The 22136-nt window shown below is 53.1% G+C and overlaps 3 protein-coding genes across 5 annotated transcripts; 1 reads left to right on the top strand and 2 right to left on the bottom strand.

Annotated features, from left to right (window-relative positions):
* The first annotated feature begins 342 nt into the window (after positions 1-342).
* LOC119156850 (adhesion G protein-coupled receptor E3-like) lies at positions 343-9473 on the top strand. The gene is made up of 16 exons (XM_037407229.1): positions 343-411; positions 1142-1192; positions 1347-1487; positions 1640-1713; positions 2472-2564; positions 3107-3257; positions 3464-3580; positions 3687-3853; positions 4431-4601; positions 4728-4922; positions 5839-6074; positions 6237-6303; positions 6749-6840; positions 6949-7117; positions 7200-7295; positions 7460-9473. Exons 1-16 carry the CDS (start codon positions 378-380, stop codon positions 7511-7513), a joined length of 1908 nt encoding a protein of 635 aa, XP_037263126.1. The 5' UTR covers positions 343-377; the 3' UTR covers positions 7514-9473.
* Positions 9474-11456: 1983 nt separating this feature from the next.
* Positions 11457-15988, bottom strand: LOC119156508 (hepatic lectin-like). The gene is made up of 10 exons (XM_037406278.1): positions 15808-15988; positions 15404-15454; positions 14694-14813; positions 14525-14575; positions 14294-14419; positions 13833-13895; positions 13038-13127; positions 12666-12835; positions 12126-12235; positions 11457-11860 (listed from the first exon to the last, which is right to left on the bottom strand). Exons 1-10 carry the CDS (start codon positions 15881-15883, stop codon positions 11725-11727), a joined length of 993 nt encoding a protein of 330 aa, XP_037262175.1. The 5' UTR covers positions 15884-15988; the 3' UTR covers positions 11457-11724.
* A 534-nt stretch (positions 15989-16522) lies between these two features.
* On the bottom strand, positions 16523-20554 carry LOC119156506 (C-type lectin domain family 4 member G-like). 3 transcript variants are annotated; one of them, XM_037406275.1, is made up of 9 exons: positions 20392-20554; positions 20001-20120; positions 19721-19819; positions 19449-19499; positions 19255-19344; positions 18736-18849; positions 18475-18626; positions 17626-17759; positions 16523-17007 (listed from the first exon to the last, which is right to left on the bottom strand). In XM_037406275.1, the coding sequence occupies exons 1-9, from the start codon at positions 20546-20548 to the stop codon at positions 16875-16877; spliced, it is 1050 nt and encodes a 349-aa protein (XP_037262172.1). In that variant the 5' UTR covers positions 20549-20554; the 3' UTR covers positions 16523-16874. The 3 variants fall into 3 exon arrangements, with proteins under 3 accessions (XP_037262172.1, XP_037262173.1, XP_037262174.1); XM_037406276.1 differs by having other exon boundaries at positions 17650-17759; XM_037406277.1 differs by lacking the exon at positions 17626-17759.
* Between the last annotated feature and the right edge of the window lie 1582 nt (positions 20555-22136).

Here is a 22136-nt window from a genome sequence, read left to right as displayed (position 1 = left end):
CACCCAGCTGTCCAGGTGGAGATGCCACCATGGGGTCAACATCTCTAAGGGACCATGGCACATGGGCAGGGGACACGGAAAAGGTCACAGGGTCACCTTCACTAGGAAGGGACCCAGATGGAGACAAGGTCATGGAGTCACCATGGTCAAGGGTGGACCCAGGTGCCCGGATGGGGGAGCCCCATCGCCGCTGTTACGTGTAGTGAGCAACCTCAGGCCTCAGCCCACGCTGGGGAGGGGGGTGGGGAGGGAGCAATGGGGGGGGAGGGGGGAAGCGGTTTTTTGGGGCCGTTCGGTGGTTTCAGGGCTGTCCGATGCCACTTCCCCTCTGTCACCGGCACCCTGGGGCCACTGCGTCCCCTGTCCTGTGTCCTGTCATGGGATACCTCCCCCCCACCGCGTGCCTCTGGGGTAAGTTGTGCTCCCTCCCCCCCCCAGAGGGTATTTTGGGGTGAAACAGAGGGAAATGGGAAAAGGGAAACTGAGGCAGGAACGGAAGTAGGTTGGGGTTGTAAGGGCTGCAGTGCCAACAGCCCAAAATGGCTCAAAATCACCCCAAAAGGGCTCGAAATCACCCCAAAATGGTGGTTTTGGAGTGAGGAGGGGGTGTCAAGCCCTGAAATGGGGGGCTGAGCCCCTAAATGATGGGTTTGAGCCTGTGGGGGGGGGGGATGCTGAGCCCCTAAAAAAAGAGTTTGAGCCCTGGGGGGGGGGAGGGTTGAGCCTCAAGAAGAAGGGTTTGAGCTTTGGGGGTGGGGGGGATGAGCCCCCAAAAGGGGGTTCTGAGCTCTCATATGGGTAGGATGGACCCCAAAAGCAGGGGTTTGGCCCCAAAAGCAGAGATTTGACCCCCCCAAAGGAGATTTTTGAGCCCTGATGGGGGCAGGGAGCCCCAAAAGGGGATATTTAATCCCAAAAGGGGAGGGGGGGTGTCTTGAACCCTGATGGGGGAAGGATGAGCCCCCAAAATTAAGGTTTGAGCCCCCAAAGGGGGGGCGGGTTGGGCACTGATAATGGGGTTTGACCCCCAAAGTGGGGTTTGAGCCCTAGGCGGAGGGGGTGGTGGTGTGTTTGATCCTGGGGAGGTCACTTCTGGAAGGGCGAGTCCCAGGGTGCTGATGTCCCCCTGTGTCCCCCACAGTGCTGTGCCACCTCCTGAGCCACCTCCCTGCCACTGAGGGTGACCAGAGACGTGAGTTGGGGGGGGTCTGATGGGGGTTTGGGGGTGCTGTAAGGGGCTGTGAAGGGTGGGGAGCAGGGGGGGGGCGGTCACAGGGGATCAGGGGTTCAGACTCCAATCTGGGTCATGTCCCCACGCCATGTCCCCCTCCTTGTCCCCCCCCCAGTGTCCTGTGGTCCCCACTTCTGCTCCACCAGCAGCTGCTGCCTGCATCAGTGGGTGGAGAGTCTGGAGGGGAAAGCCTGGGCCTGTGGGTGCCCCCCCGGCACGGCCCCCATCGCCCAGAACTCCATCATCTCCTGCCAGGGTAAGGGGGCAAACACCCCACTTTTATCCCCTCATAACCCTTTACCCCCTTTACCCCCCCCCCCCATTCTGGGGGTGCTGAGCCCCCCCAGAGCCACACAGTCAGGGCAGGATGGGGCACCCCCCACCCCCACCCCTGACCCAAATCCGCAGCGCTTGACCCCAAAGTAGGGTCCTGTAAATTTCCCATCCTGGAGGAGGCCAGAAGGGCATGCGGAGACCCCAAGGTAGGGGGGTTGGGAGGGGCGGGGAGCAAGGTGGGGGATGGGGGAAAGGTGGGGGGGAGGGAGGGATGGGCAGAGGGAGATGGGGAGGGAGGAAGAGGGATGGGGAGGGACAGAGGGAGGGAGGGACAGAGAGGGAGATGTGGAGGGATGGAGGGGGAGATGTGGAGGGATGGAGGGGCAGGGGGAGATGGGGAGGGACAGAGGGGGATGGGGAGGGAGAGAGGGAGGGAGAGAGGGAGGTGGGGAGGGCTGGAAGGTGATATGGGGAGACGGGGAGGGATGGAGGGAGATGGGAAGGGATGGAGGGAGATGGGAAGGGGCAGAGGGGGAGGGAGATGGGAAGGGATGGAGGGAGATGTGGAGGGATGGAGGAGGGATGGGGAGGGACAGACGGGGATGGGGAGGGATGGAGGGGGATATGGGGAGGTGGGGAGGGATGGAGGAGGAGGGAGAGATGGATGCAGGGAGGTGGGAAGGGATGGAGGGAGATGTGGAGGGATGGAGGAGGGATGGGGAGGGACAGACGGGGATGGGGAGGGATGGAGGGGGATATGGGGAGGTGTGGAGGGATGGAGGAGGAGGGAGAGATGGATGGAGGGAGGTGGGAAGGGATGGAGGGAGATGTGGAGGGGCAGAGGGGGAGGGAGGGAGGGGCAGGGGGAGCTGGGGAGGGACAGAGGGGTGGGCAGAGGGAGGGTGGGCTGGCCCCCGGGAGAGAAGGGCAGGCAGCCAGTGGCCACCCCACCCCCACCCCCTAGAGCCCGGCAGGGGCCACCACCTGTGCCCGCCTGCTGGCCACCCAGCAGCTCCTGGATGCCGCCTGCACCCAGCCCACGGCAGCCAATCTGCAGGTGAGCGCACACGCGTGTGCAACCCCACCTGCGCCCCTGCACGCACCATGTGCAACCCCACGTGCATCGCCCACGCGTGGGCTTCCCCTGCACGTGCGCATCCTGCGTCCACCCCCTGTACATGTATGTATTCCCATGTGCAACCCCGCGGCAGCCCTGACGTATGTGCAGCCTATACGCGTGCGCATGCCCTGCACGCATGTGCATCCCCTACATGCATGTGGATCTCCTGCACACATGTGGATCCCCTGCACGCATGTGCATCCCCTGCAAGTGTGTGCATCCCCTACATGCATGTGCATCCCTTGCATGCATGTGGATCCCCTGCACACACGCACATCCCCTACATGCATGTGCATCCCCTGCAGCTGTGTGCACATCCCCTACATGCATGTGCATCCCCTACATGTATGTGCATCCCCTGCACGCACGCACCCCTGTGCATGCATGCACCTCAACTCATGTGCATCCTCGAACAACCCTCCCACACGCGTGTGCCCCACCACACACGTGTGCCCCGCTTTGCCCCCCCCCCTCCCCAGAACACGCTGAACCAGCTGCAGGCAGAGGCCCTCAAGGATCTCCGTTCCACCACCACCGAGCTGCTGCTGCAGAGCACCGAAGCCCTCGTGCTGCAGGCAGCCCTCCAGCGCCCTGGCTCCGGCCCCCAACGCTTCAACACCTCCACCATGGGTACGTCAGCACCCATGGGTGCCCCCAAGGGCCCCCTCAATCCTCCCAGCACCCTGCAAGCATGGCAACACCCCCAAAAGCATCGCAGCCCTCAAAGGACCATCAGGCTGACAGCGCTGCATCCCTTCCCCAGGGCTCTGCCAGAGCACAGTGGTACCCAGGGCAGGCAAAAGATCCTAAAAAGGCCTTTTTTCACCCCAAATCAGAGGCCGCGGTGGAGGTGGTACACAGTGACGGCTGCCCCCAGACCACGCTGATGCTGGTGGTAAGCGAGGAGAGCCTGACCATCAGTTGCCAGGAGGTGGTGAGTGATGCCCAGGCAGGTATGGCCACCACGCTGCTGCTGCAAGAAAAGTTCCATCAAAAAAAAAACCCAAACCCCAAAATTTGCTAATTTTGGGGTGGATTTTGACCCAGTTCTCTGGGCAGGCAAGCACGCGGTGGCCTTTATTGTCTACAAGGAGGTGGAGAAGTTGCTGGGTGGCACCACAGAGCTGCGCCAGGGGAGGCTCAACTCCCGCGTGGTCGGTGGCACCATGGGGACACCTAACATCACCTTCGAAGTCGCCTTCAACATCACCCTGCAGCACCACACGGTGGGGGCTGGGGGGCTGTGCTGGGGCTGGGGGGGCTGCTGGGCGGCTCGCGGGGTGGGGATTTGCACGAGGAAGCACCACAGGGTTTGTTGCAGCAAGTGCGTTGGACCAGATTATGGTGGGGTTGGCAATGGGTGTCACCACAGGGCAAATCTGGAGCATGGTGGTTGTGGGTCTGGGGGTGAATCCCCATCCTGGTGCAAATCTGGGGTCAGTGTATCACCATTCTGGTGCAAATTTGTGTCCTGTGCAAATCTGGGGTTCGTGCATCCCCGTTCTGGTGCAAATTTGGTCTGGTGCATCCCTATCTTGGTACAAATCTGGATCCAGTGTAAATCCAGACTTGGTGAGTCCCCATCCTGGTGCAAATCTGGAGTTGGTGCATCCCCATCATGGTACAAATCCAGTTCTTGTGCAAATCTGGGCTCTGTGCATCCCCATCGTGGTGCAAATCCAGATCTTGTGCAAATCTGGTCTCGTGCATCCCCGTCATGATGCAAATCCAGATATTGTGCAAATCTGGGCTCGGTGTATCCCCATCGTGGTGCAAAGTCACGTTCAAGCACATCCCCATCAGGCACCGCAGGCGGGCGAGGAGCCGCACTGCATGTCTTGGCAGAAGTTGGGCACCGAGAACCACTGGACACCTTCAGGTTGCACCCGCATCGGGGGTGACAACCTCCGCTCCGTCTGTGCCTGCACCCACTTCTCCACCTTCGCCATCCTCATGGCCATCCACCCCGTTACGGTGAGATCCTGATTGCACCCCAAAACCACCCGGTTTTCTGGGGGTTTTCTTCCCTCCCAACCATCCGCGTGTGGCCACACGCCGGATGGGACACACGTGATGTCACACGCATGACGCCACCTGCAGGAGAGCTACGCGCTGTTGGTGGTGACCTACGTGGGGATGTCGGTGTCACTGGTCTGCCTCTTCCTGGCCATCATCACCTTCCTCCTGTGCCGCTCACTCTGGAGTATCAGCGTCACCCTCCACCTGCACCTCAGCATCTGCCTCTTTGCTGCTGACCTCCTCTTCCTCGTGGCTGTGCCCCACACCACCAACCAGGTACGGGTTCCTCAGGGGGCTCCTTGGGTACCTTGGGGCCTTCAGGGGCTTCTCGGGGTCTCCACAAGCTCCTCAGGGTCTCTTTGAGCTCCTTGGAGTCTCCTTGAGCTCCTTGGGGCCTTCAGGGGCTCCTCAGGGTCTCTTTGGGCTCCTCAGGGTCTCTTTGAGCTCCTTGGGGTCTCTTTGAGCTCCTCGGGGTCTCCTTGAGCACCTTGGGGCCTTCAGGGGCTCCTTAGGGTCTCTTTGAGCTCCTTGAGGTCTCCACAAGCTCCTCAGGGTCTCTTTGAGCTCCTTGGGATCTCCACAAGCTCCTCAGGAAGCATCTTGGGGCCACTGGGGGCTCCTTGGCATCTCATTTTGCTCCTCTGGGTCTCCACGGTCATGGCTCTTGACTGTAGCCTTTACTCGAATAGCTCCAGCAGACCTTCTTCCAGGGGTCCCATCTCCTGCTGGGTGGACACAAGCACCTGGATTATGGGATAACTGAGGCTGGAAGGTTTGGTCCAAGCCCAACTCAAAGCAGGTCCAATGAATGGAGTGTGGTTCCCTTCTTGCGCTGGGTGGGTGTTAGCACCTGAATTACAGGATAAGTTAGGTCGAACGGGATGGTTGGAGGCCTCCAAAGCAACCTCTGCTCAAAGTGAGTCCAACTAGTTGAGGTTCCTCAGAGGTGCTGGGTCCCTTCTCTCCCTGGGTGAGTGAAAGCACCTGGATTACAGGATAACCAAGGTTGAACAGGACATTTGGAGGTCTCCGGTCTGCCCCCAGCCCAAAGCATCTCCACCTCCTTGAGGTTCCTTGAGGTCATGTTGGAGGCATGTGGAACATCCCCAAGTGCCAGAGATGCCACCACCTCCCCAAGCCACACTGTGGTGACACTAGGAAGCCCACCACAGCCTCGGTGTCCCCCATCCAGCTAACGTGCGCCATCACAGCGGGCTTCCTCCACTACCTCTTCCTCGCCTGCTTCGCCTGGATGTTCCTGGAGGGTTTGCACCTCTTCCTCACCATCAGAAACCTGACCGTCCTCAACTACACCAGCGCCAGTCGCTTCAGGAAAAGATACATCTACCCTGCAGGCTACGGCACGCCGGCCATCGTGGTAGCCATCTCCGCCGCTGTCCATCCTGGTGGCTACGGCACTGAGCACTAGTGAGTCCCATCAGCACCCAGGCGGGGTGGGATCATCAGTGGATCACGCGTTTTGCTTAAATCATCCCAAAATAAAAGACGCCGCTGTATCCGGATGCGGGTATTTTCATGCCACCAAAATCCTTTTGGTGATCGTTTCCTTTTTCCCCCTTTTTTTTTTAGCTGCTGGCTGAGCATGAAGGGAGGTTTCATCTGGAGTTTCCTCGGTCCTGTCTGTGTCATCATCCTGGTGGGTATCTTGCTGCTGAAAGGAGGCAGAAAGGGGAAATATTGGGTGGAAAAAAGAGCAAATTTAAACTTACCTTTAATAACAATATTAAGCAAACGCCCCACGGGCCGAGTGCACTCAGCAGTGGTTGCACCACGGCACGTTAATGATGAGTTTTGGCACCTGTTCCCTCTTTTCCACCCCAAATTTACAATTATGGCCATGGTTCTGCCCCCGTAGACCCCAAATTGAGGAATTTTAGGGATCTGCATCAAAAGAGCAAACTCACATGTATATTTAAGGCTGGTATTAAGCAAACATCCCACAGGCTGTGTGCGCTCGGTCAAGGTCATGCACAGAGTTTTGCAACACTGACCCTTTTCCACCCCAAATTTCCACCCCAAGCACCCTGTCTTTCAAAATGAATTATTTTTATTAATTATTTTTTTTTTTACTTTCTGCCCAGGTTAATTTGTTATTTTTTCTCACCACCCTCTGGATTCTACGGGACAAACTTTCCTCCCTCAATGCTGATGTCACAGCCCTAAAAAGCACCCGGTGGGTTTTTGCGTCGGTGGGGAATGGGTTGAGTGGTTTTGGGGGAGAAGAAAGAGCATATGAGATGGGGTTTGGGTGAAAAAAAGAGCAAAATGGGTATTCCTTCAGGCTGATGACATTCAAGGCACTGGCACAGATCTGTATCCTGGGCTGCACGTGGGGTCTGGGCTTGCTGCAGGCGCAGGGGGACAATATAGTAGTGGCCTTCATCTTCACCATCGTCAACAGCCTACAAGGAGCTTTCATCTTCCTTGTGCACTGCGTCCTCAACCGGCAGGTACCACGGGGGGTGACCCAGGCATGGGACGTGTGGGAGGGGACAGGGACAATTGGGAAACAGCGGTGTGTCACATCCACAGGTGACGGAGCAGTACCGGCGCTGGTTTAGGGTGCTGGGGCAACGAGAGCACCCCCATGAGATGCCCACCACCGAGATGCAGATCAGCTATGTCATGGTAAGGGCACCCAAACATCTGGGTCCTCTAGTGGCCACCAAAAGGAGGTGGAGGCCAGGGGTGGCATGGGGGAGGCTGCTTGAGGGTCCCACCAGGACCTCTGCCCCATTTCTTGCCCCGTTTTGTCCTTGTTTCACCCCAGCATGGCCCTTTTTCACCCCCAGGAAGGGGAGAGGCCGAACAGCCACAGCACCAAGGGCTGCACGTGGCAGAAGTGACACCGGGTGCCTCCAGGACTGACCCGTTCCCGGCACATCCAACCCATTTCCAGCAGTTTTCTAGCACATCTGACCCATTCCCAGCATATTTCCTGTCATTCCAACCCGTTTTCCCAGTCATCCTGCTGATCTGACCCATTTCCAGCATTTTTTTTCCCCTGCAGAACAACCTGGGTTTAGCATTTTCCCCACAGGTCCCACCCATTTCCAGCATTTTCTGGCAGAACAAGGCATTTACAGCATTTTTTTCCCCACATATCTGACCCATTTTCCAGATTTTTCCCCCCAGAAATGACTGCTTTCCAGCATTTTCCCTTAGAAACAATTTGTATCCATCTGCTTCCACCCAGGACTGAACAATTTCCTGCATTTTCCCATGAACAACCATTTTCCATGAAGATTTGACCCATTGCCAGCATTTTCTCCAAGAAATTACTATTTTCCAGTATCTTTCCACCAAGACTGAGTCCCTTTTCCATGGACCAATCTATTTCCAGCGTTCTTCCCATGGTTTTGACTGATTTCCAGCATTTTTCCTGCAGGCTTGACCCTTTTCCACCACTTTCTCTAAGGAAAAACCAGTTTTCCATCATTTTTACATGGAATGTCCCATTTCCAGTACTTTTCCTGCAGATTTGACTCATTTCCAGAATTTTCGCCAAGGATCGACTCATTTTCAACATTTACCCCCAAAATGCTTGACCCATTTCCAGCATTTTTCCATGGAATGACCTGTTTCCCACATTTTTTCAGCAGTTGTGCCCCACTTCTCCAGCTGCTTCCCTCCATGACCGCCCTATTTCCAGCATTTTCCTGCAGAATGACGCATTTCCAGTATTTTTCCATTGAATGATCCCTTCCCAGCATTTTCTTCAAGGGTCGACTCATTTTCAGCATTTTCCTCTCCAACACAACTAATTTCCAGCTTTTTTCATGGAGCGACCCATTTCCAGCATTTTCCTGCAGAATGACACGTTTCCAGCAGTTTCCCCAAGGACTGACTCATTTTCAGCATTTTCCCCCTCAGCACTTGACCCATTCCCAGCATTTTTCCACAAAATGACCCATTTCCCACATTTTTCCACCAGTTGTGCCCCATTTCTCCAGCTGCTTCCCTCCATGATTGCCCCATTTCCAGGATTTTCCTGCAGAATGACACAATTCCCAGCATTTTCTCCAAGGATTGACTCATTTTCAGCATTTTCCCCTCCAACACTCAACTAGCTTCCAGCTTTTATCCATGGAACTATCCCTTCCCATCATTTTCCCCAAGGATTGACTCATTTTCCTCATTTCCCCCCTCCAACACTCAATTCATTCCCAGCATTTTCCCTGAGGATCGACTCATTTTCAGCATTTTCCCCCTCAGCACTTGACTCATTTCCAGCATTTTTCCACAAAACAACCCATTTCCCGCATTTTTCCAGCAGTTGTGCCCCATTTTCCCAGCTGTTTCCCTCCACGACCGACCCATTCCCAGCATTTTCTTCAAGGATTGACTCATTTTCAGCATTTTCCCCCTCAGTGCTTGACTAATTTCCAGCATTTTTCCACAAAACGACCCATCTCCCACATTTTTCCAGCAGTTCTGCCCCATTTCTCCAGCTGCTTTCCTCCACGACCAACCCATTTCCACTGTTTTCCTGCAGAATGACACATTCCCAGCATTTTCTCTGAGGGTCGACTCATTTTCAGCATTTTCCCCCTCAGCGCTTGACTAATTTCCAGCATTTTTCCACAAAACGACCCATCTGCATTTTTCCAGCAGTTGAGCCCCATTTCTCCAGCTCCTTCCCCCTACAACTGCCCCATTTCCAGCCTTTTCCTGCTGAACGGCCCCTTCCCAACCTGTTTTCCCTCAGGATCGCCCTGTTTCGGGCCTTCTCCGGCCTCCTTCGTCCTGAGGCTCTAGTGGGATTTTTTGGGTGGAAAAAAGCTGATTAAAGGCACGTGGCTCGTCCCCCAGGCCTCAGTGTGGCTGTGGTGGGGGGAGGGGGGACGCTGGGGCCGGGGAGGGGGTGGGGGACCCCCCTGGGGGTCTCAGCCTTGCGACCCCAATGTGAGGCCTCCCCCCTGACAGGAGAGGGTGTGTCCTGAGCCAGACAAGCCCTGCCTCCCTTCCCCAATAGGCCAATTATCCTCCTGCTAGTCTTGATTGACAAGGAGCAACAGCCAATGGTGCTGGGGGTCTGAATTCCCGCCCCCAAGTGCTAGGGAGGACCTGATTGGTGGGAGGTGGGTGGTGCCAGGAGGGGTCCATCCTATCAGATGGGGGCGGGAGCACAGGGAGGGCGGTGGTTGGCTGTGAGCTGAGACGGGCAGCACAGCTCAGCCAATGGGGCGTCGAGGGAGGCTGAGGAGAGGTAAGGAGGGATGGCGGCTTTGGGGGGGCTCTGGGTGCTCCCCCCCACCTCCAGTGTCCTCCCAGTGCGCCCAGTACCCCCCAGTGCTGGGACTGGGCCGTCTCCCTGCCCCAGTGCTCCCAGTAACCCCCCAGGTGCCGGGACTGGGCCATTTCCCTGTCCCAGTTCCCTCCCCAGTATCCCCCAGTACTGGGACTGGACACTGTCCCTGCCCCAGTGCCCTCCCAGTGCTCCCAGTAACCCCCCAGTGCTGGGACCAGGCCATTTCCCAGCCCCAGTTCACTCCCCAGTAGCCCCCCAGTGCTGGGAATGGGCTGTCTCCCTGCCCCAGTGCTCCCAGTACCCCCCGAGTGCCAGGACTGGGCCATTTCCCTGTCCCAGTGCCCTCCCAGTATCCCCCAGTGCTGGGACTGGGTAGTGTGCCTTCCCCAGTGCTCTCAGTCACCCCCCAGTGCTGGGACTGGGCCATCTCCCTGACCCAGCATCCTCCCAGTGTTCCCAGTACCCCCCCCAGCGCTGGGACTGGGCTGTCTCCCTGCCCCAGTGCTCCCAGTATTTGCCCAGTACCCCCAGTTCTCCCATTAGCCTCCCAGTGCCCTCCAGGTACCTCCCAGCCTGGTCACCCCAGTGCTCCCAGTACCGTCCCCAGCCCCAGAGCTCCTAGTGCCTCCCAGTAACCCCCAGTTCCTGTTCCCAGTACCCCTCCAACCTAGCTCCCAGAGGCCTCCCAGTTCCCCTTAGCCCCAGCGCTCCCAGTAACCCCCAGTCTCCATCACCAGAGCCTACAGGTCCAACAATCCACCCTCCCAGACTATTTCCCTGCTAGAAACGCATATTTTGGTTAAAAAAACCCACATTTTTATTGCAGGCAGCAGCATCCCTCCACATTGGCTCTGCCACCGGTCAATTTGGTTTTTTTTTATTGGTGACAAACAGCCCAAACCAGTCTAAAACCAGTTTCACTTTCTGCCACGGGTCCTTTTCAAATCGATTTTCCAGCAAATTTCTCAAGCCTGGCTCAAATTTCCTAATTTTCAGGGAGGGCAGGAGCTCCCACAGTTAATTTTCAACCCGGAAAGGGAATTTCATTACTTGTAATGAATCATTGCATTTCTGCCGATCGAAAACATATAAATTCCCTGAAAACATTTTTTTTTTTTCCTGCTTATAAACCTTTATAAAAAGACGTGTTAACATCACTCCCCGGTTTTAACAGGATTCCTTCAATTCCAGAAATTTTCAGCCACTGGGATGAGCCTGGGACCATTTTATTTATTTGGGGCAAAAAAAAGAACAACTGGTGTGTGCTGCGTTTCTTAGGAAAAAAATAGTAAGTTTTATTGGGTGATAATGTGCTGAATTCAGTGAGATTTGGGGGTGGGTGGGAGGGTTTTGGCTGGGGGCTGGTGCAGGGGGGGAAGGGAAGGATAAATATGGTTAAAAGTCTTTGGAAAGGGGGAAAGAACCCTAAATTTTACTGAAATTGTCTTTTCTGAGAATTAAGCAGAAACACGATGCGTCAGCAGAGCTGGGAGGGGAAGGAGAACTTCGGTGACGCTGAGACCCAGCACCAGTTGTGCGCTGGTGAGTGAGTTTTTCACCATTTCACAATCGTTCTTGTGGCTGAAAATCCCTTCTTTCCCATAATTTGGGGGTCTTGGGGGTCCCAGGGATTTTTGCTATTTTTTTGAGAGCTTTTTTAGGCAAAAACTGGGAGCGTGGAGCCTCCAGATCCCCCTGGAGCCGCGTGAGTTCATCCAGCTCCTGAGCAGGAAGTTTGAAATGTACTTTTTTTTTTTAACAGGTGCATTGAAAATTGTCCAGAAACAGGAAAAAATAATGCTGAAATCAGCAATTCCAGGACTTTTCGCAAATCCAGTGGTTGGAGTGGGAGCATCTGTCATCGTTCCAGATGCCATCAGGCCCAATGCTGCCACAGTCCTTCTGGTCCTTGTCTTTGTTCTCCTTCCATGTGTTCCAGTAGCTGGAGAAGGAGGAAAAGAGAAAATAATAAAGGAATAAAAACTCTCAGGAAGGGCAGCGCTCTCAGGAAGAGGTAAAATTTGTATTTTGAGGGAAGGAGACCACTAAAAAATTATATTTTTTTTTACCACATGCTCAGATAACACCATTTTTCCAATGTAAACCCTTTGGCTGACATAAAACTACAAAATCCCAAGTTTTGATGGGTCAACTTCAATTTTTCCATTTATTTTCAGATTCTTTTCCAGTCTGGGGGGAATTTTTACCTAATACTCGTACGTTCGCCATTCATCCAGATCCAGGTGCCTTCCTCCAGCTGATCCGTCACTCCCAGCCAGTACGTGCTGCTGTTGTTAATGTTATCCTTCAGGAAATTCTAGAAAAGCAGAATTGGCTAAATCAGCCCCAAAATAATAATTCTGGAGGACTATGGAGCATCTCAAGGCTTTCGGTGAGGTCATCACCGTGATAGCCGAGTGGTGGGGTTTGGTAAATAGCGAACAACTCAGGTATATTAAAGCAAAGGGCGTACACAGCGCTCCAGAAAGGAGACGCTGACTTTTTTTTTTTTGCTAATCGACTGAATTCAGCTTGGCCATCAGCACTTTGCTCCGCCTCCAAATTACTCCGAGCCTGATGGACAATCTTGGTTAATTTAAACCAAAAAAAAAAAAAAAAAAAAAGGGTTGAGAACTCCTGTGTTTGCCAGAGTAGGAATTCTCCCAGAAATACTCAAAAAAGGGGTATTTTGGGCACTGCAGAAGGCAAGAAACTGGTTATTTTTCACCGGCGAGCAGCTGCCTGACCTGCTCCAGCTCGGAGTTGATGATGACCAGGTGAGCGCCTTGGTCGGCGCAGGTCTCCTTCGCATCCGACCAGCTCATCACCTCCGTCGAGAAGGAGTAGCAGCTTTTCTCAAACATCTTCCAGCCAACCGAGCACTTCTTGCTGTCCGCCACCGACGTGCAGAGCAGCACTAGAAGGATGAGAAAGCCCCCAAACCGGGCAAAAAAAATAAAATATTTGTTTTTTCTCTGCTGGGGTGACATCTCCAAATACCATCCATCACCCACATTTCCATCCCTAAGACCACTGCAGCCTTTCTGGGATAAAATCCGGAGATTTCTCTCCTGGTGCATAACGCTGAGGGACCATCAAGACGGAGACAGTGGCTTTACCTGTGATATCCTGCAATTCCTTGTAATATTTGTGCATCCCGCTCCGCATCCGCAGCTGTTCCTGTCGTGTCTCCAACAGCTCCTGCCGCACTGGGGAGCACAGCAGCGTGAGCGACCACCGCCAGCCCCGTTCCCCCCCACTTTTTCCTGCTTCTCCCCTTCAGTTTACCCAAATCTGGAGCTCTTTCCCCCAGGATTTGTTACTTTTGCACACGTAGAAAGCTCAGCCAGGGGTGCAAAAGCTCCTGCATCGCTGGCTAGTTTGTTTTTTTCTCTCTTTGGGTGACATTTTGCTGCAACATCTCCCAGAATATAATTTAATTAATCACTCGTTTGGCAGTGGTTAAGAATTTGGCCCATTTTATTTGACTTTTGCAGAATTTTCTGTAGGATTTACATCCTTCCCATAACCTTTAATGGAGATAATGGTGTATTTTCCCCCCTGTAAGATCCTAACCAGGACAAATCCCATGGTAACCCAAAGGTAGATCCGCTCCTACTTGCACCCTTTTGGGGCTAATTCCTTTGGGATTGGGGCATGAGCTCAGTCAGTGTCCGAGCCACACCATAACCCCGGTGTAATTCCCAGTGGGAATCAGAAACAAGTCAGCCAAAGCCGGCGTTGCTTCACTAAGAGACAGAGCAGAACCAGGAGCCACTTGAAAAGACAATTTGATATTTTTTTCTCCTTAATTTACACCAAAAAGGCAAACCAGTGCCAGAAATGAGCCAAAAGACCAGTGTCTCTCCATAACCATTAAACTTCACCACTGGGATATGAGTCTGAGGACCTACCACCAGCTTGATTCTCTGAGAAGTTTGACCTCAAGAGCTTTAACTCTGCCATGATTTCCATCTCTGAAACGAAAATGAAAGAAAAACTACAGCTGGATCATAGTGAGGAATCGAAAGTGGCCTCTGAATTTGCCTAATTTACTGCTTTTTTTGGACTGAGTGGGGAATGCTGGAGTGGATTTACACCCTGGAGCAAATGGGGAGTGCAGGTGTAGTGCACCCAGGTGTAGTGCACTAGGGTCGATCTGGGAATAAAACCCTAAAATTCACGAACTGAGGTGGAACTAAAACCAAAACACAACAGCCAGGCTTTACCTGCGGTTTTCACGTGGTCGGACACCGAAAGCATCATGGGCACAAGCCATGTGTTATTTTTAATAGTGAAAATGCGCTTTTTTGGGGGTGTTTTAACCAAAATAACCTCTTCGCAGCCCAGTGAGGACCCTTCCAAGGCCACTTACGCTTCACGATGGCCAGCGCAAAGAGCAGCACCCACACAATGAAGCTCAGCGCTAGCAGGATGTAGAGGATGGCCACCGGTGTCACCTTGCAGCTCCGTCCCCTGCCACCTCTGGGCTCCAGGTTACCTGTGGAAAGCAGCGTGGGAGAAATCGGGGAGGAATCCCAGCTTTTTGGGTCTGGGTCCAACCGCCGATGCCGGTGCGGGGTGGCAGCGTCAAAGAGTGACTCACCTTTTTGGGAAGGATTTGGAGACGCCGGTTTTCCCGCAAGGATGTAAACCCCTGTGGGGAGGAAGGAAAGAGTCACAGGGTGATGGTTTGGGGGAGTTTTCAGGCCAAATCCTGCCCTGTGGAGGTCCTGGACCACATGCACGAGGCTGGGAAAGGAGGTGGGTGCTACCGGTGCCTCTGTTGCTCCTCTGGTTCTGCAGATCTTCGTCGGTCACCGGCCGACTGTGGCCACGATCCGACTCCGACAGGGACACATCATCATAATCATCCTCAAAGCTGTCCGGGGATGCTGTGCGAGAAGAAAAATGGGTGATAATCAGCATTTTAGGCCAACTGGGAATCCTGTCCGTTAATGATTAGCTGGATTCTTTGGAAAACAAAAATAACCCCACAATTCCCCTTTCCCCTTTGGTAAATCCGCAGCTCCTCTGGTGAGAGTTTTGCACCCTTCGCTCAATATATATTGATTTTATTACGTATAACAATTTTTTAGAGCTGAATTCTGCCCCCAGCCGCAAATCCAAGAAATTCTGTGGAAGTTTGACGCTCTCTGCAGGGATGAACAGGACCGACAGGATGAATCTGAGCCCGCGAAGGTGCAAGCACCAGCTCCGAGAGCACGGGCAGAATGATAAATTCCCTTTCTATCCCAGCACCATGGACTTTCAGGGTACCATCGGGGCTATTTGATCTCGTTTGATAGCAGGAATGAAATCTGGGGAGAAACGCCGCTTTTAGTGAGACGTGTTTGACCAACCGAGCTGCAAACGAAGCCCAGTTTGGCCTGGGGGAGGCACCTCGGGGAGTTCTGCTTTCCATCTGCACTACAGAAAAGCCTGAAAAGGTGAAAAAAAAAATAAATAAAAAACGATGACTTACCCGGTCTGAAGTCACCCATGGGTGTCATCTTCCCAGCAACTGAGTAAATTCCTGCCAAAAAAATAAAAAAAAAAAAAAGGGGGGAAAGATAAAGAGATGATCCCCAAAACCACCACCAGCGCTTCTTTTAACCCCATCGCTGCCAGTGGGGAAGGGGATGATGTTTTTATAAGGCCCAACGCAGAGTTGACACCTGAATTGGGGCCAGACCTGGAGGTTTAGGGGCTTCTGAGCACAAAGTGGGACCCACATGACCCTGAACCCCCCAAAAGCGTTTCGCCCGGCTCCATATGACACCGGTGTAGTCAGACACCGCCACGCTTCACTAAGGCACCCACTGGCCACAAAAACACACTCCAAGGACACGCTAAAGACCCAGAGCTGGGGGGTACCGCCAATTTTACCTGCTTGTCTCACCAGCCGCCTGCCGGGTGCCGGTGGGGGACCCAACCAGTTGCCATAGGTCTCCTGCTGAGCCATGTTTTGTCGGCGAAAGCAGCCGCGCAGGCGCCAGGTGGGGAGTTCAACCCTTCGGCACACACCGCGGCACACCCCTCACCACCTCCGGCACTCCATTTTGGCCAGCGGTTAGGCCCCGGAGGTTTCGGTTCCTTCTCCGTGCCATGGCAGCAGTGACATGCAAATGGGTGGTGAAATGAGTGAGAGTGCGCTCTTTCCCCGTGCAAAAAAAAAAATAAAAAAATAAAAAAATATGCTTTTTCAGCTGACCATGGCAGTCATCATCCCCAAATTCAACCAGTTTGGTTTTGGTGGTGGGGAAACGGTGAGGCTGTGAGAGCTGGCAGCTCCCGCTTGGATTTGGAGAATTTTTTAGGGATTATCCATAAAACCACCACAGTGGCACCTACGGATCTTAACCACCGCACCGGTGTAATCCCAAATCTTCCAGCAGAGCCACTGCCAGGAGGAGAATCCGGCAGCGAAGGCGTTCGGCAAAACAGGCGTCATGCTTCAGCGCCCACGAGTCGGGGATTTGCATATGCGCCCTGAAAACACACACCCCGCTCTCTCTTCCCTTTTTGGGGTTTTTTTCTACTTAAACCCTGGGAAAAAGGGCACTCCTCAGCGCCACGTCGACTCAATTTACATGATTTCAAATTGCAATCATAGAGCTTTATTATTATTTTTTTTTCCCCCCGATTAACTGGCAAGCGATACAGGTCGAGCCTCAGCACAAGAGGGAAACCGCTCGCAAAACGTTAACAAACACCAAAAAAAAAAAAAAAAAAAAATATAAATCTTAAACCACCCCTCACCAAAGAGTGACCCTTTTAACTGGGCAACCCCTCCACCACAGCGCCGTGCCCATCTTCCGCACCCTGCTTTTGGGAAGCAGGATACGTATTTCTGGACACTTCTTTCCCCCAGAGCCTCATGTTTTCAACCCAACGTGGTTTTGTTGTGTTTTTTTATTGTTTTTCCCAATTTTTAAGCCCGGCAAGGGGAGGCGCTAGCAGCTGCGCTCACAGATCCAGGCTTCCGCGTTGGAACAGGAAACGTCATTCCAGCGGCCGTTGGGAAAGATGGTGGCACAGTCCTCGCCGTGGTCGCCCACATTGTTGGGTTCCCCGCTGTTCCAGAACCTGTGGAGAGGCAGGAGGGCACAAAGATTTGGGTGGGAAGCTCTCCATTTGGGAACTTTTGGGGTTTGGGTGTTTTTGGGTTTGGGTGTTTTTTGTTGTTTTTTTGTTGGTTGTTTTTTTTTTTTTAATTAGGGGAGAGCACAGTGGCCCAGCAGCATCTCCCAAGGAAGGCAACACCCCCCAAAAATTCCTCCTCTCCCGTTTCATGCAGCAAAGCTATTTCAGTGATTTTTCCCTTTTTCCTGTTTAATGCAGGAAGGCAGCTCCACTTCCATCGTGGCATTTTCCCCAAAATCCCAAGGGTGAGGGGATCCGTTTTTCTAACAGCCCCCTTGCCTCAAGGTGCGCGGTCTTGGCTGTTCCCCCCTGTGGTTTTCAGCCCCAAAACCAAAGCGTATTTGGGGAGAAAAGCCAAAATCTTGCCCACAGCAGGGTGGGCTCCTCTTACCTTTCACTCCACCCGGCATTTTCAAGTGCCGTGGCAGCACAAAACTTATTTTTGTCCCTTTTAATCACTAAACCAGAGCAGATGTGCCCTAATGAGGGTGCAGCACCTTTTTATTTTTGAGCAAAAAATGGGCTAAGGGAGAAGAGAGCTGGTTTTTTGGGGCAATTTACCCTCTGATGAGGCTAAAAACATACGAGAGAGAGAGGGAGTTGCCGTTCACCCACTGCCAGTCGCCTTCTTTGTGCATGTCGCTCAGGCCCAGCCAGAACACCCGATTCTCCATGATGTGATTTGCCAGAAATTTCTGCAAATGGGGGAAAAAAACCAAACAAACATCAGGAGGAGAAGCAGAAGGTGACAGCAAAGGGATTCAGTGGCGCCGAGGCCAGGGCTGGCAGTCTGTGCCATCAGGGAGCCCATCTCTTGCAGGGGACAAGAGTGATGTGCCACAAATATGACAAAAAATGCAGCGTTTCCCATCAGATATGGAAAACAAGAGCTGAAATTTCTAATATCTGGAAGAAAAAGCTTTTTTTCAGACCTAATGTGCTTTTTAAAAGCCAGGTTGGTGAAAGCACCCTCCTGAATAGGAGGCAGGGAGTGGCTAAATTGGGGTAGAAATGCTAATTTGTGCGAGTTTGGGTTATATTTCTGTAATTAATTCTATAATTTCTGCCATTCCTATATGATCACAAGGAGAGATCAACATGGAGCCATGGTGTATCCACCCCAAATGCAGGTGAGCACCTCTTGTACCCACTTGTACCCCCAGGGGCAGCTGCTCCCCCCCCAGCTTTTCCCCCCAAAAAAATCCATTTTGGGGACAGATTCATGCAATTTGGCCAAATGACTTCAGAAGCAAGTGGCACCCTCAACCGGTTGCGTTTTCCCTGCTCCACAGGCAGTCTTGAATTGCTGATCCTCCAGCTTTCCATTTGTGGAATGGGAGTCTAACATTCCTCTAACCTCCTGCGATCTGGTGGTGGGGTTTTATCTTTTTATGGGATGTCTCAGCTTACGTTTTCCTGCTCGGTGTTGACAATGGGCATGTGGGCATCGAAGGTGGCACAGAACTCTTTAGCAGCTTGCCAGGATTTGGTGGAGGAGGAGAAGAAATAGCAGGTTTTGGCAAACTGCTGCCAGCCATCAGGACACCTCGTGCAGAGAATTCCTGAGGGAAAACGTGGGCGGGGGGGGGGAATAAAAAATATATAAAGAGAAAAAAAAAAAAAGGAGAATTGTGGGCAAGAACAGGGGGATGCTGGCAGGCTCAGCCTCACCTGAGAGGTTGCGCGCCTCCTCCAGCGCCGTGTCGAGGAGCGCCGACGTGCGGCTCTGCTCCTGCTTCATCTCCGCCAGCTGCCGCAGCACCGGCTCCAGCACATCCTTCTCCTCTGCCGGGGAGAGGATCGAAGAGAATCAAAGGTAAATTTAGCTGCCACAAAGACCTAAAAAAACCCCCCAATTTTGTCTCCCTTCCCTTTGTCCTTTCCGTCCCAATTTACACCGCTGTTTTCACTGTGTGTTCCCCCGCTGTGCGTTACCAGTCGTTAAAATTCAGGCAGTAAAACCTCAGAACCCTCTTGATAAATGAGCTTTTTATTGCGTTTATCAACAGACTAAGAAAAGCTTTTTTCCTTTAACATTATACTTCATGATAGCTCAAGCTTATTAAGATTGGCTTCATGTGCTCCCAGTGCATCATTTAGGAATCTTCAGAGCCTCTACCCAATACTGCGTTTTGGGAATTGAAGAGAAAGACTGAATTTAATGATTTTCCATCAAAATCAGGCTCTCACCTAGGGCTTGGAGGCGATTCGACAGCTCCTTCCCGCACTCTGCTTTGCACTGTGTCACCTTCCACCCCATGTTCTCCACTTCTCGAGACACTGCGAGGAGGAAAACTCCACTTTTGACACCATCTCACCACTGCCTGCCCTCAGAATTCAGGATTCTGCCCAAGTTTCCCCAAAACCACCTTTTTTTGGCATACCGTTCAGAAACTGGCTGTGAATTGCCTTGAGCTCGCCAGAGAGCTGTTTATCTAAGAGGAAAATAAGAGGAGAAAGCTCAAAACAAGCCCTGACCATCTCTGTCCTGATGGAAAGTGGGTTTGGATGGAAAGTGGGTTTGGTTTTTTGGTTGGTTTTTTTTTGCTGGAAAAAGCACCCTGGGAAGCGCTGGGGGAGGGCGGGGGGGGGGAATTGTGCAGGTATTGAGAGGGCAGCAGTTGCCAGAGAGCCATTTTGGGGTGAGATGCCGTACCCAGGGTGTGCTGGACCTCTGAAAGATTGTGCCATGCTGTCGTGTGGCTATTCTCGCTCCGCATTCGGGCTTGTTCCAACACCTCCCACATCGCAGATACTGGGGGAAGAGGACGAGATCACTTTTGCTCTGGATTCAGCCCTGGCAAGCTCATGGGCTGCAAAAAGGACCTTCGATCCTAACTCAGAGCCACATTTTGCTCCATCCGTGGGTCTTTTCCCCCCAAACCATGCCCACCCCATGCTTGGCGATCGGAGCGAGGGGCACATGGTGGACTCACCTCTCTGGATGTTCACGATGGTGAGAGCCATGAAAATCACGATGGTGAGGGCCAGAAGAATGTACAGCAGCATGATGGCTCTCTCCAGAGGTGAGGCTGGGATGGACGGTATTGCCAAGGCTGAAACAGGGTGATGCAGCCCCAAATAAGCCCCCGCAACAGATACTTTCTTAAAGAAAGCACAAAGAGGAGAGATCCCCCCCAAAACAACCCCTCGAGTGGCTCCACCACCCCGTTCTCCACACTCAAACCTTTTTTCCTAGATTGCGACCCAACAGAAGAACCAGGTGTCAAAATTTGGCTAGAGCTTTGGAGAAAGACTGGTTTGAAGAGCCTAAACCCTCCAGTTCCATGTCTCTGGATCCCCAGAGCTGGTCCTTCACCCCAGTACCTCCTTTAGGTGCTCTCCTCTGCTCTCGCTTCTCCAACTCCATCGTCTCGGTGGAATCCCATTTCTCGTAGGTGCCAACGGCACCATCGCCTTGTGACATCTCTGGCCCTTCCTTTTGGCATCTCCCTGATTTTATATGGTGAGGAAGATGCGTCATCACGTCCTGGGGAGAAGGAAACGCCTACATTTCATAATTCTGATTTCCTAGGGGAAAAAAAAAAATCTGCACACTCAGGAGCTTGGAGTGGCCAATGTGCTTGGGCTACCCCTCACCACATGCTACAGCCCCTTCTCTGTTGATTTTTAGAAGAATTGGTTCAAAACCACACTCTGCTTTCCTGAAACGAGGCTGACACCTGCCCGAGGAGGCAGTTTTTGTGATAATCTCTCGCATTTTTAACAGAAGAAACTTCACATGGGGAAAATACTCATTTTTTTCAGGCACCGTTTCCTTTACTCCTCCGAAAAACTCTTTTTGGTTGCCAAACGCCCTCTGGGATTCAAGCCAGGAATCCACTGGGCTAGCTATCACCAAAAACGGAAGTTAAAACTGACAAATAACTTCACCATTGATGAATTTTAGCTGAATTTCACAGAGGCACCCTGGGAAGAGCACACGCAGCCAGAATTTGAACATCCCTCACGCGGGTTCCCCTGCTCTTGAAGCAAACAGCTTCCTCCTTTTGTCCGATTTCCCCTTTTTTGATCCCAAAATTAGGGGAAGTCAAGGCCAAACTTCTCCCCGGGGTGACCGCTCGTGCCCTTGGCTCTCTGGCACTTTCCAAGAGACACCGAAGTTGGTTTTGAGTCGAAACGCTGTGAATTTGGGCCATGCATTCTCATGGTGGTTCCCCTCTCTGCTGCCAGCGCGCGGTTTGTCCTGGTGGTACGGGAAGAGGTTTAATATAAAAAAAATAATAAAAAGAATACAGAGCTTTTTAAGCTGCAAGAATTGAAAAGTGAAATAAAAGTCACGAGAGGACCAGAAGCACCAGCTCCCACCCCTAAACCTCCCGCACCCTTACGTCCTTAACCTTTTTAAGGGTTTTTTGACTTTTTAGTTTTAAAAATCGGTTGAAAAATCCCTTGAAGCTCCAAAAACATCCCACTTCTCAGCACTGTTAAAAACGACTCCCGTGGCACCTCAGAACCCCCGGGCCCTGGGATCACCCGCAGTGTGCCGCGTGACCGTCCCTGGGGACACCCCCCAGGCTATCACCCTTGTCCTTTGGGGACAATACCCACCCACCCCCCCGCCCCAACCCCTGTCCCTGGGGAACTGGGATCACCGGGCACCCCTGCTGCCCCAAGAGCCGAATCCCTGAGAAACGTGGGACCCCTGTCACCCCCTTTTCTGGGGAGCTGGGGCCCTTTGTCCCCATTGCTGGGGATCCCAGGAGCCCCCAGTGTCCCCATCCCTGGAATCCTATGGGATGGGGGTCCCCGGTCACCCCAACGCCCCAGCCCCAGGGAACTGGGGATCCCCAGACCCAGGCCCCTGTGGGAACGGGGGACACCCTCCCCCCATCACCCCCATCTTCGGGTGACCAGGAACCCCTGAATCCTTGTCCCCAAGGAACTGGGGACCCCCATCTCGCGCCCTGCTATCTGGCTGCCCGCCCTGAGGTAACGGAGGGCAGCTCCGCCCTGCACCCCTCTTCACAGAGTAGCTATCCGTTATTCGACACCCCATAGGTGGAGGTGTCTGCCTATCATTGCCATCAGCCAATAAGAGCCGTAATCTC

The sequence above is a fragment of the Falco rusticolus genome, chromosome 13 (genome assembly GCF_015220075.1).
Source record: "Falco rusticolus isolate bFalRus1 chromosome 13, bFalRus1.pri, whole genome shotgun sequence".
Lineage (NCBI taxonomy): Eukaryota > Metazoa > Chordata > Aves > Falconiformes > Falconidae > Falco > Falco rusticolus.
The sequence above is the reverse complement of the archived record's forward strand: the minus strand, read 5'-3'. Positions and strand labels throughout refer to the sequence as shown.

Excerpts from the sequence above, each read along its gene's own strand:
- LOC119156506 (XM_037406275.1), bottom strand. The coding sequence starts at position 20,548 with ATGACGCATCTTCCTCACCATATAAAATCAGGGAGATGCCAAAAGGAA. Across the intron at positions 20,121-20,391 it reads GAGGAGAGCACCTAAAGGAG|CCTTGGCAATACCGTCCATC; the intron begins GTACTGGGGTGA and ends ACCCTGTTTCAG. Across the intron at positions 19,500-19,720 it reads AGAGGTCCAGCACACCCTGG|ATAAACAGCTCTCTGGCGAG; the intron begins GTACGGCATCTC and ends TTTTCCTCTTAG.
- LOC119156508 (XM_037406278.1), bottom strand. The coding sequence starts at position 15,883 with ATGGCTCAGCAGGAGACCTATGGCAACTGGTTGGGTCCCCCACCGGCA. Across the intron at positions 15,455-15,807 it reads GCGGCTGGTGAGACAAGCAG|GAATTTACTCAGTTGCTGGG; the intron begins GTAAAATTGGCG and ends TTTTTTTGGCAG. Across the intron at positions 14,814-15,403 it reads CATGGGTGACTTCAGACCGG|CATCCCCGGACAGCTTTGAG; the intron begins GTAAGTCATCGT and ends CTTCTCGCACAG.
- LOC119156850 (XM_037407229.1), top strand. The coding sequence starts at position 378 with ATGGGATACCTCCCCCCCACCGCGTGCCTCTGGG. Across the intron at positions 4,602-4,727 it reads TGGCCATCCACCCCGTTACG|GAGAGCTACGCGCTGTTGGT; the intron begins GTGAGATCCTGA and ends CGCCACCTGCAG. Across the intron at positions 6,304-6,748 it reads CTGTCTGTGTCATCATCCTG|GTTAATTTGTTATTTTTTCT; the intron begins GTGGGTATCTTG and ends CTTTCTGCCCAG.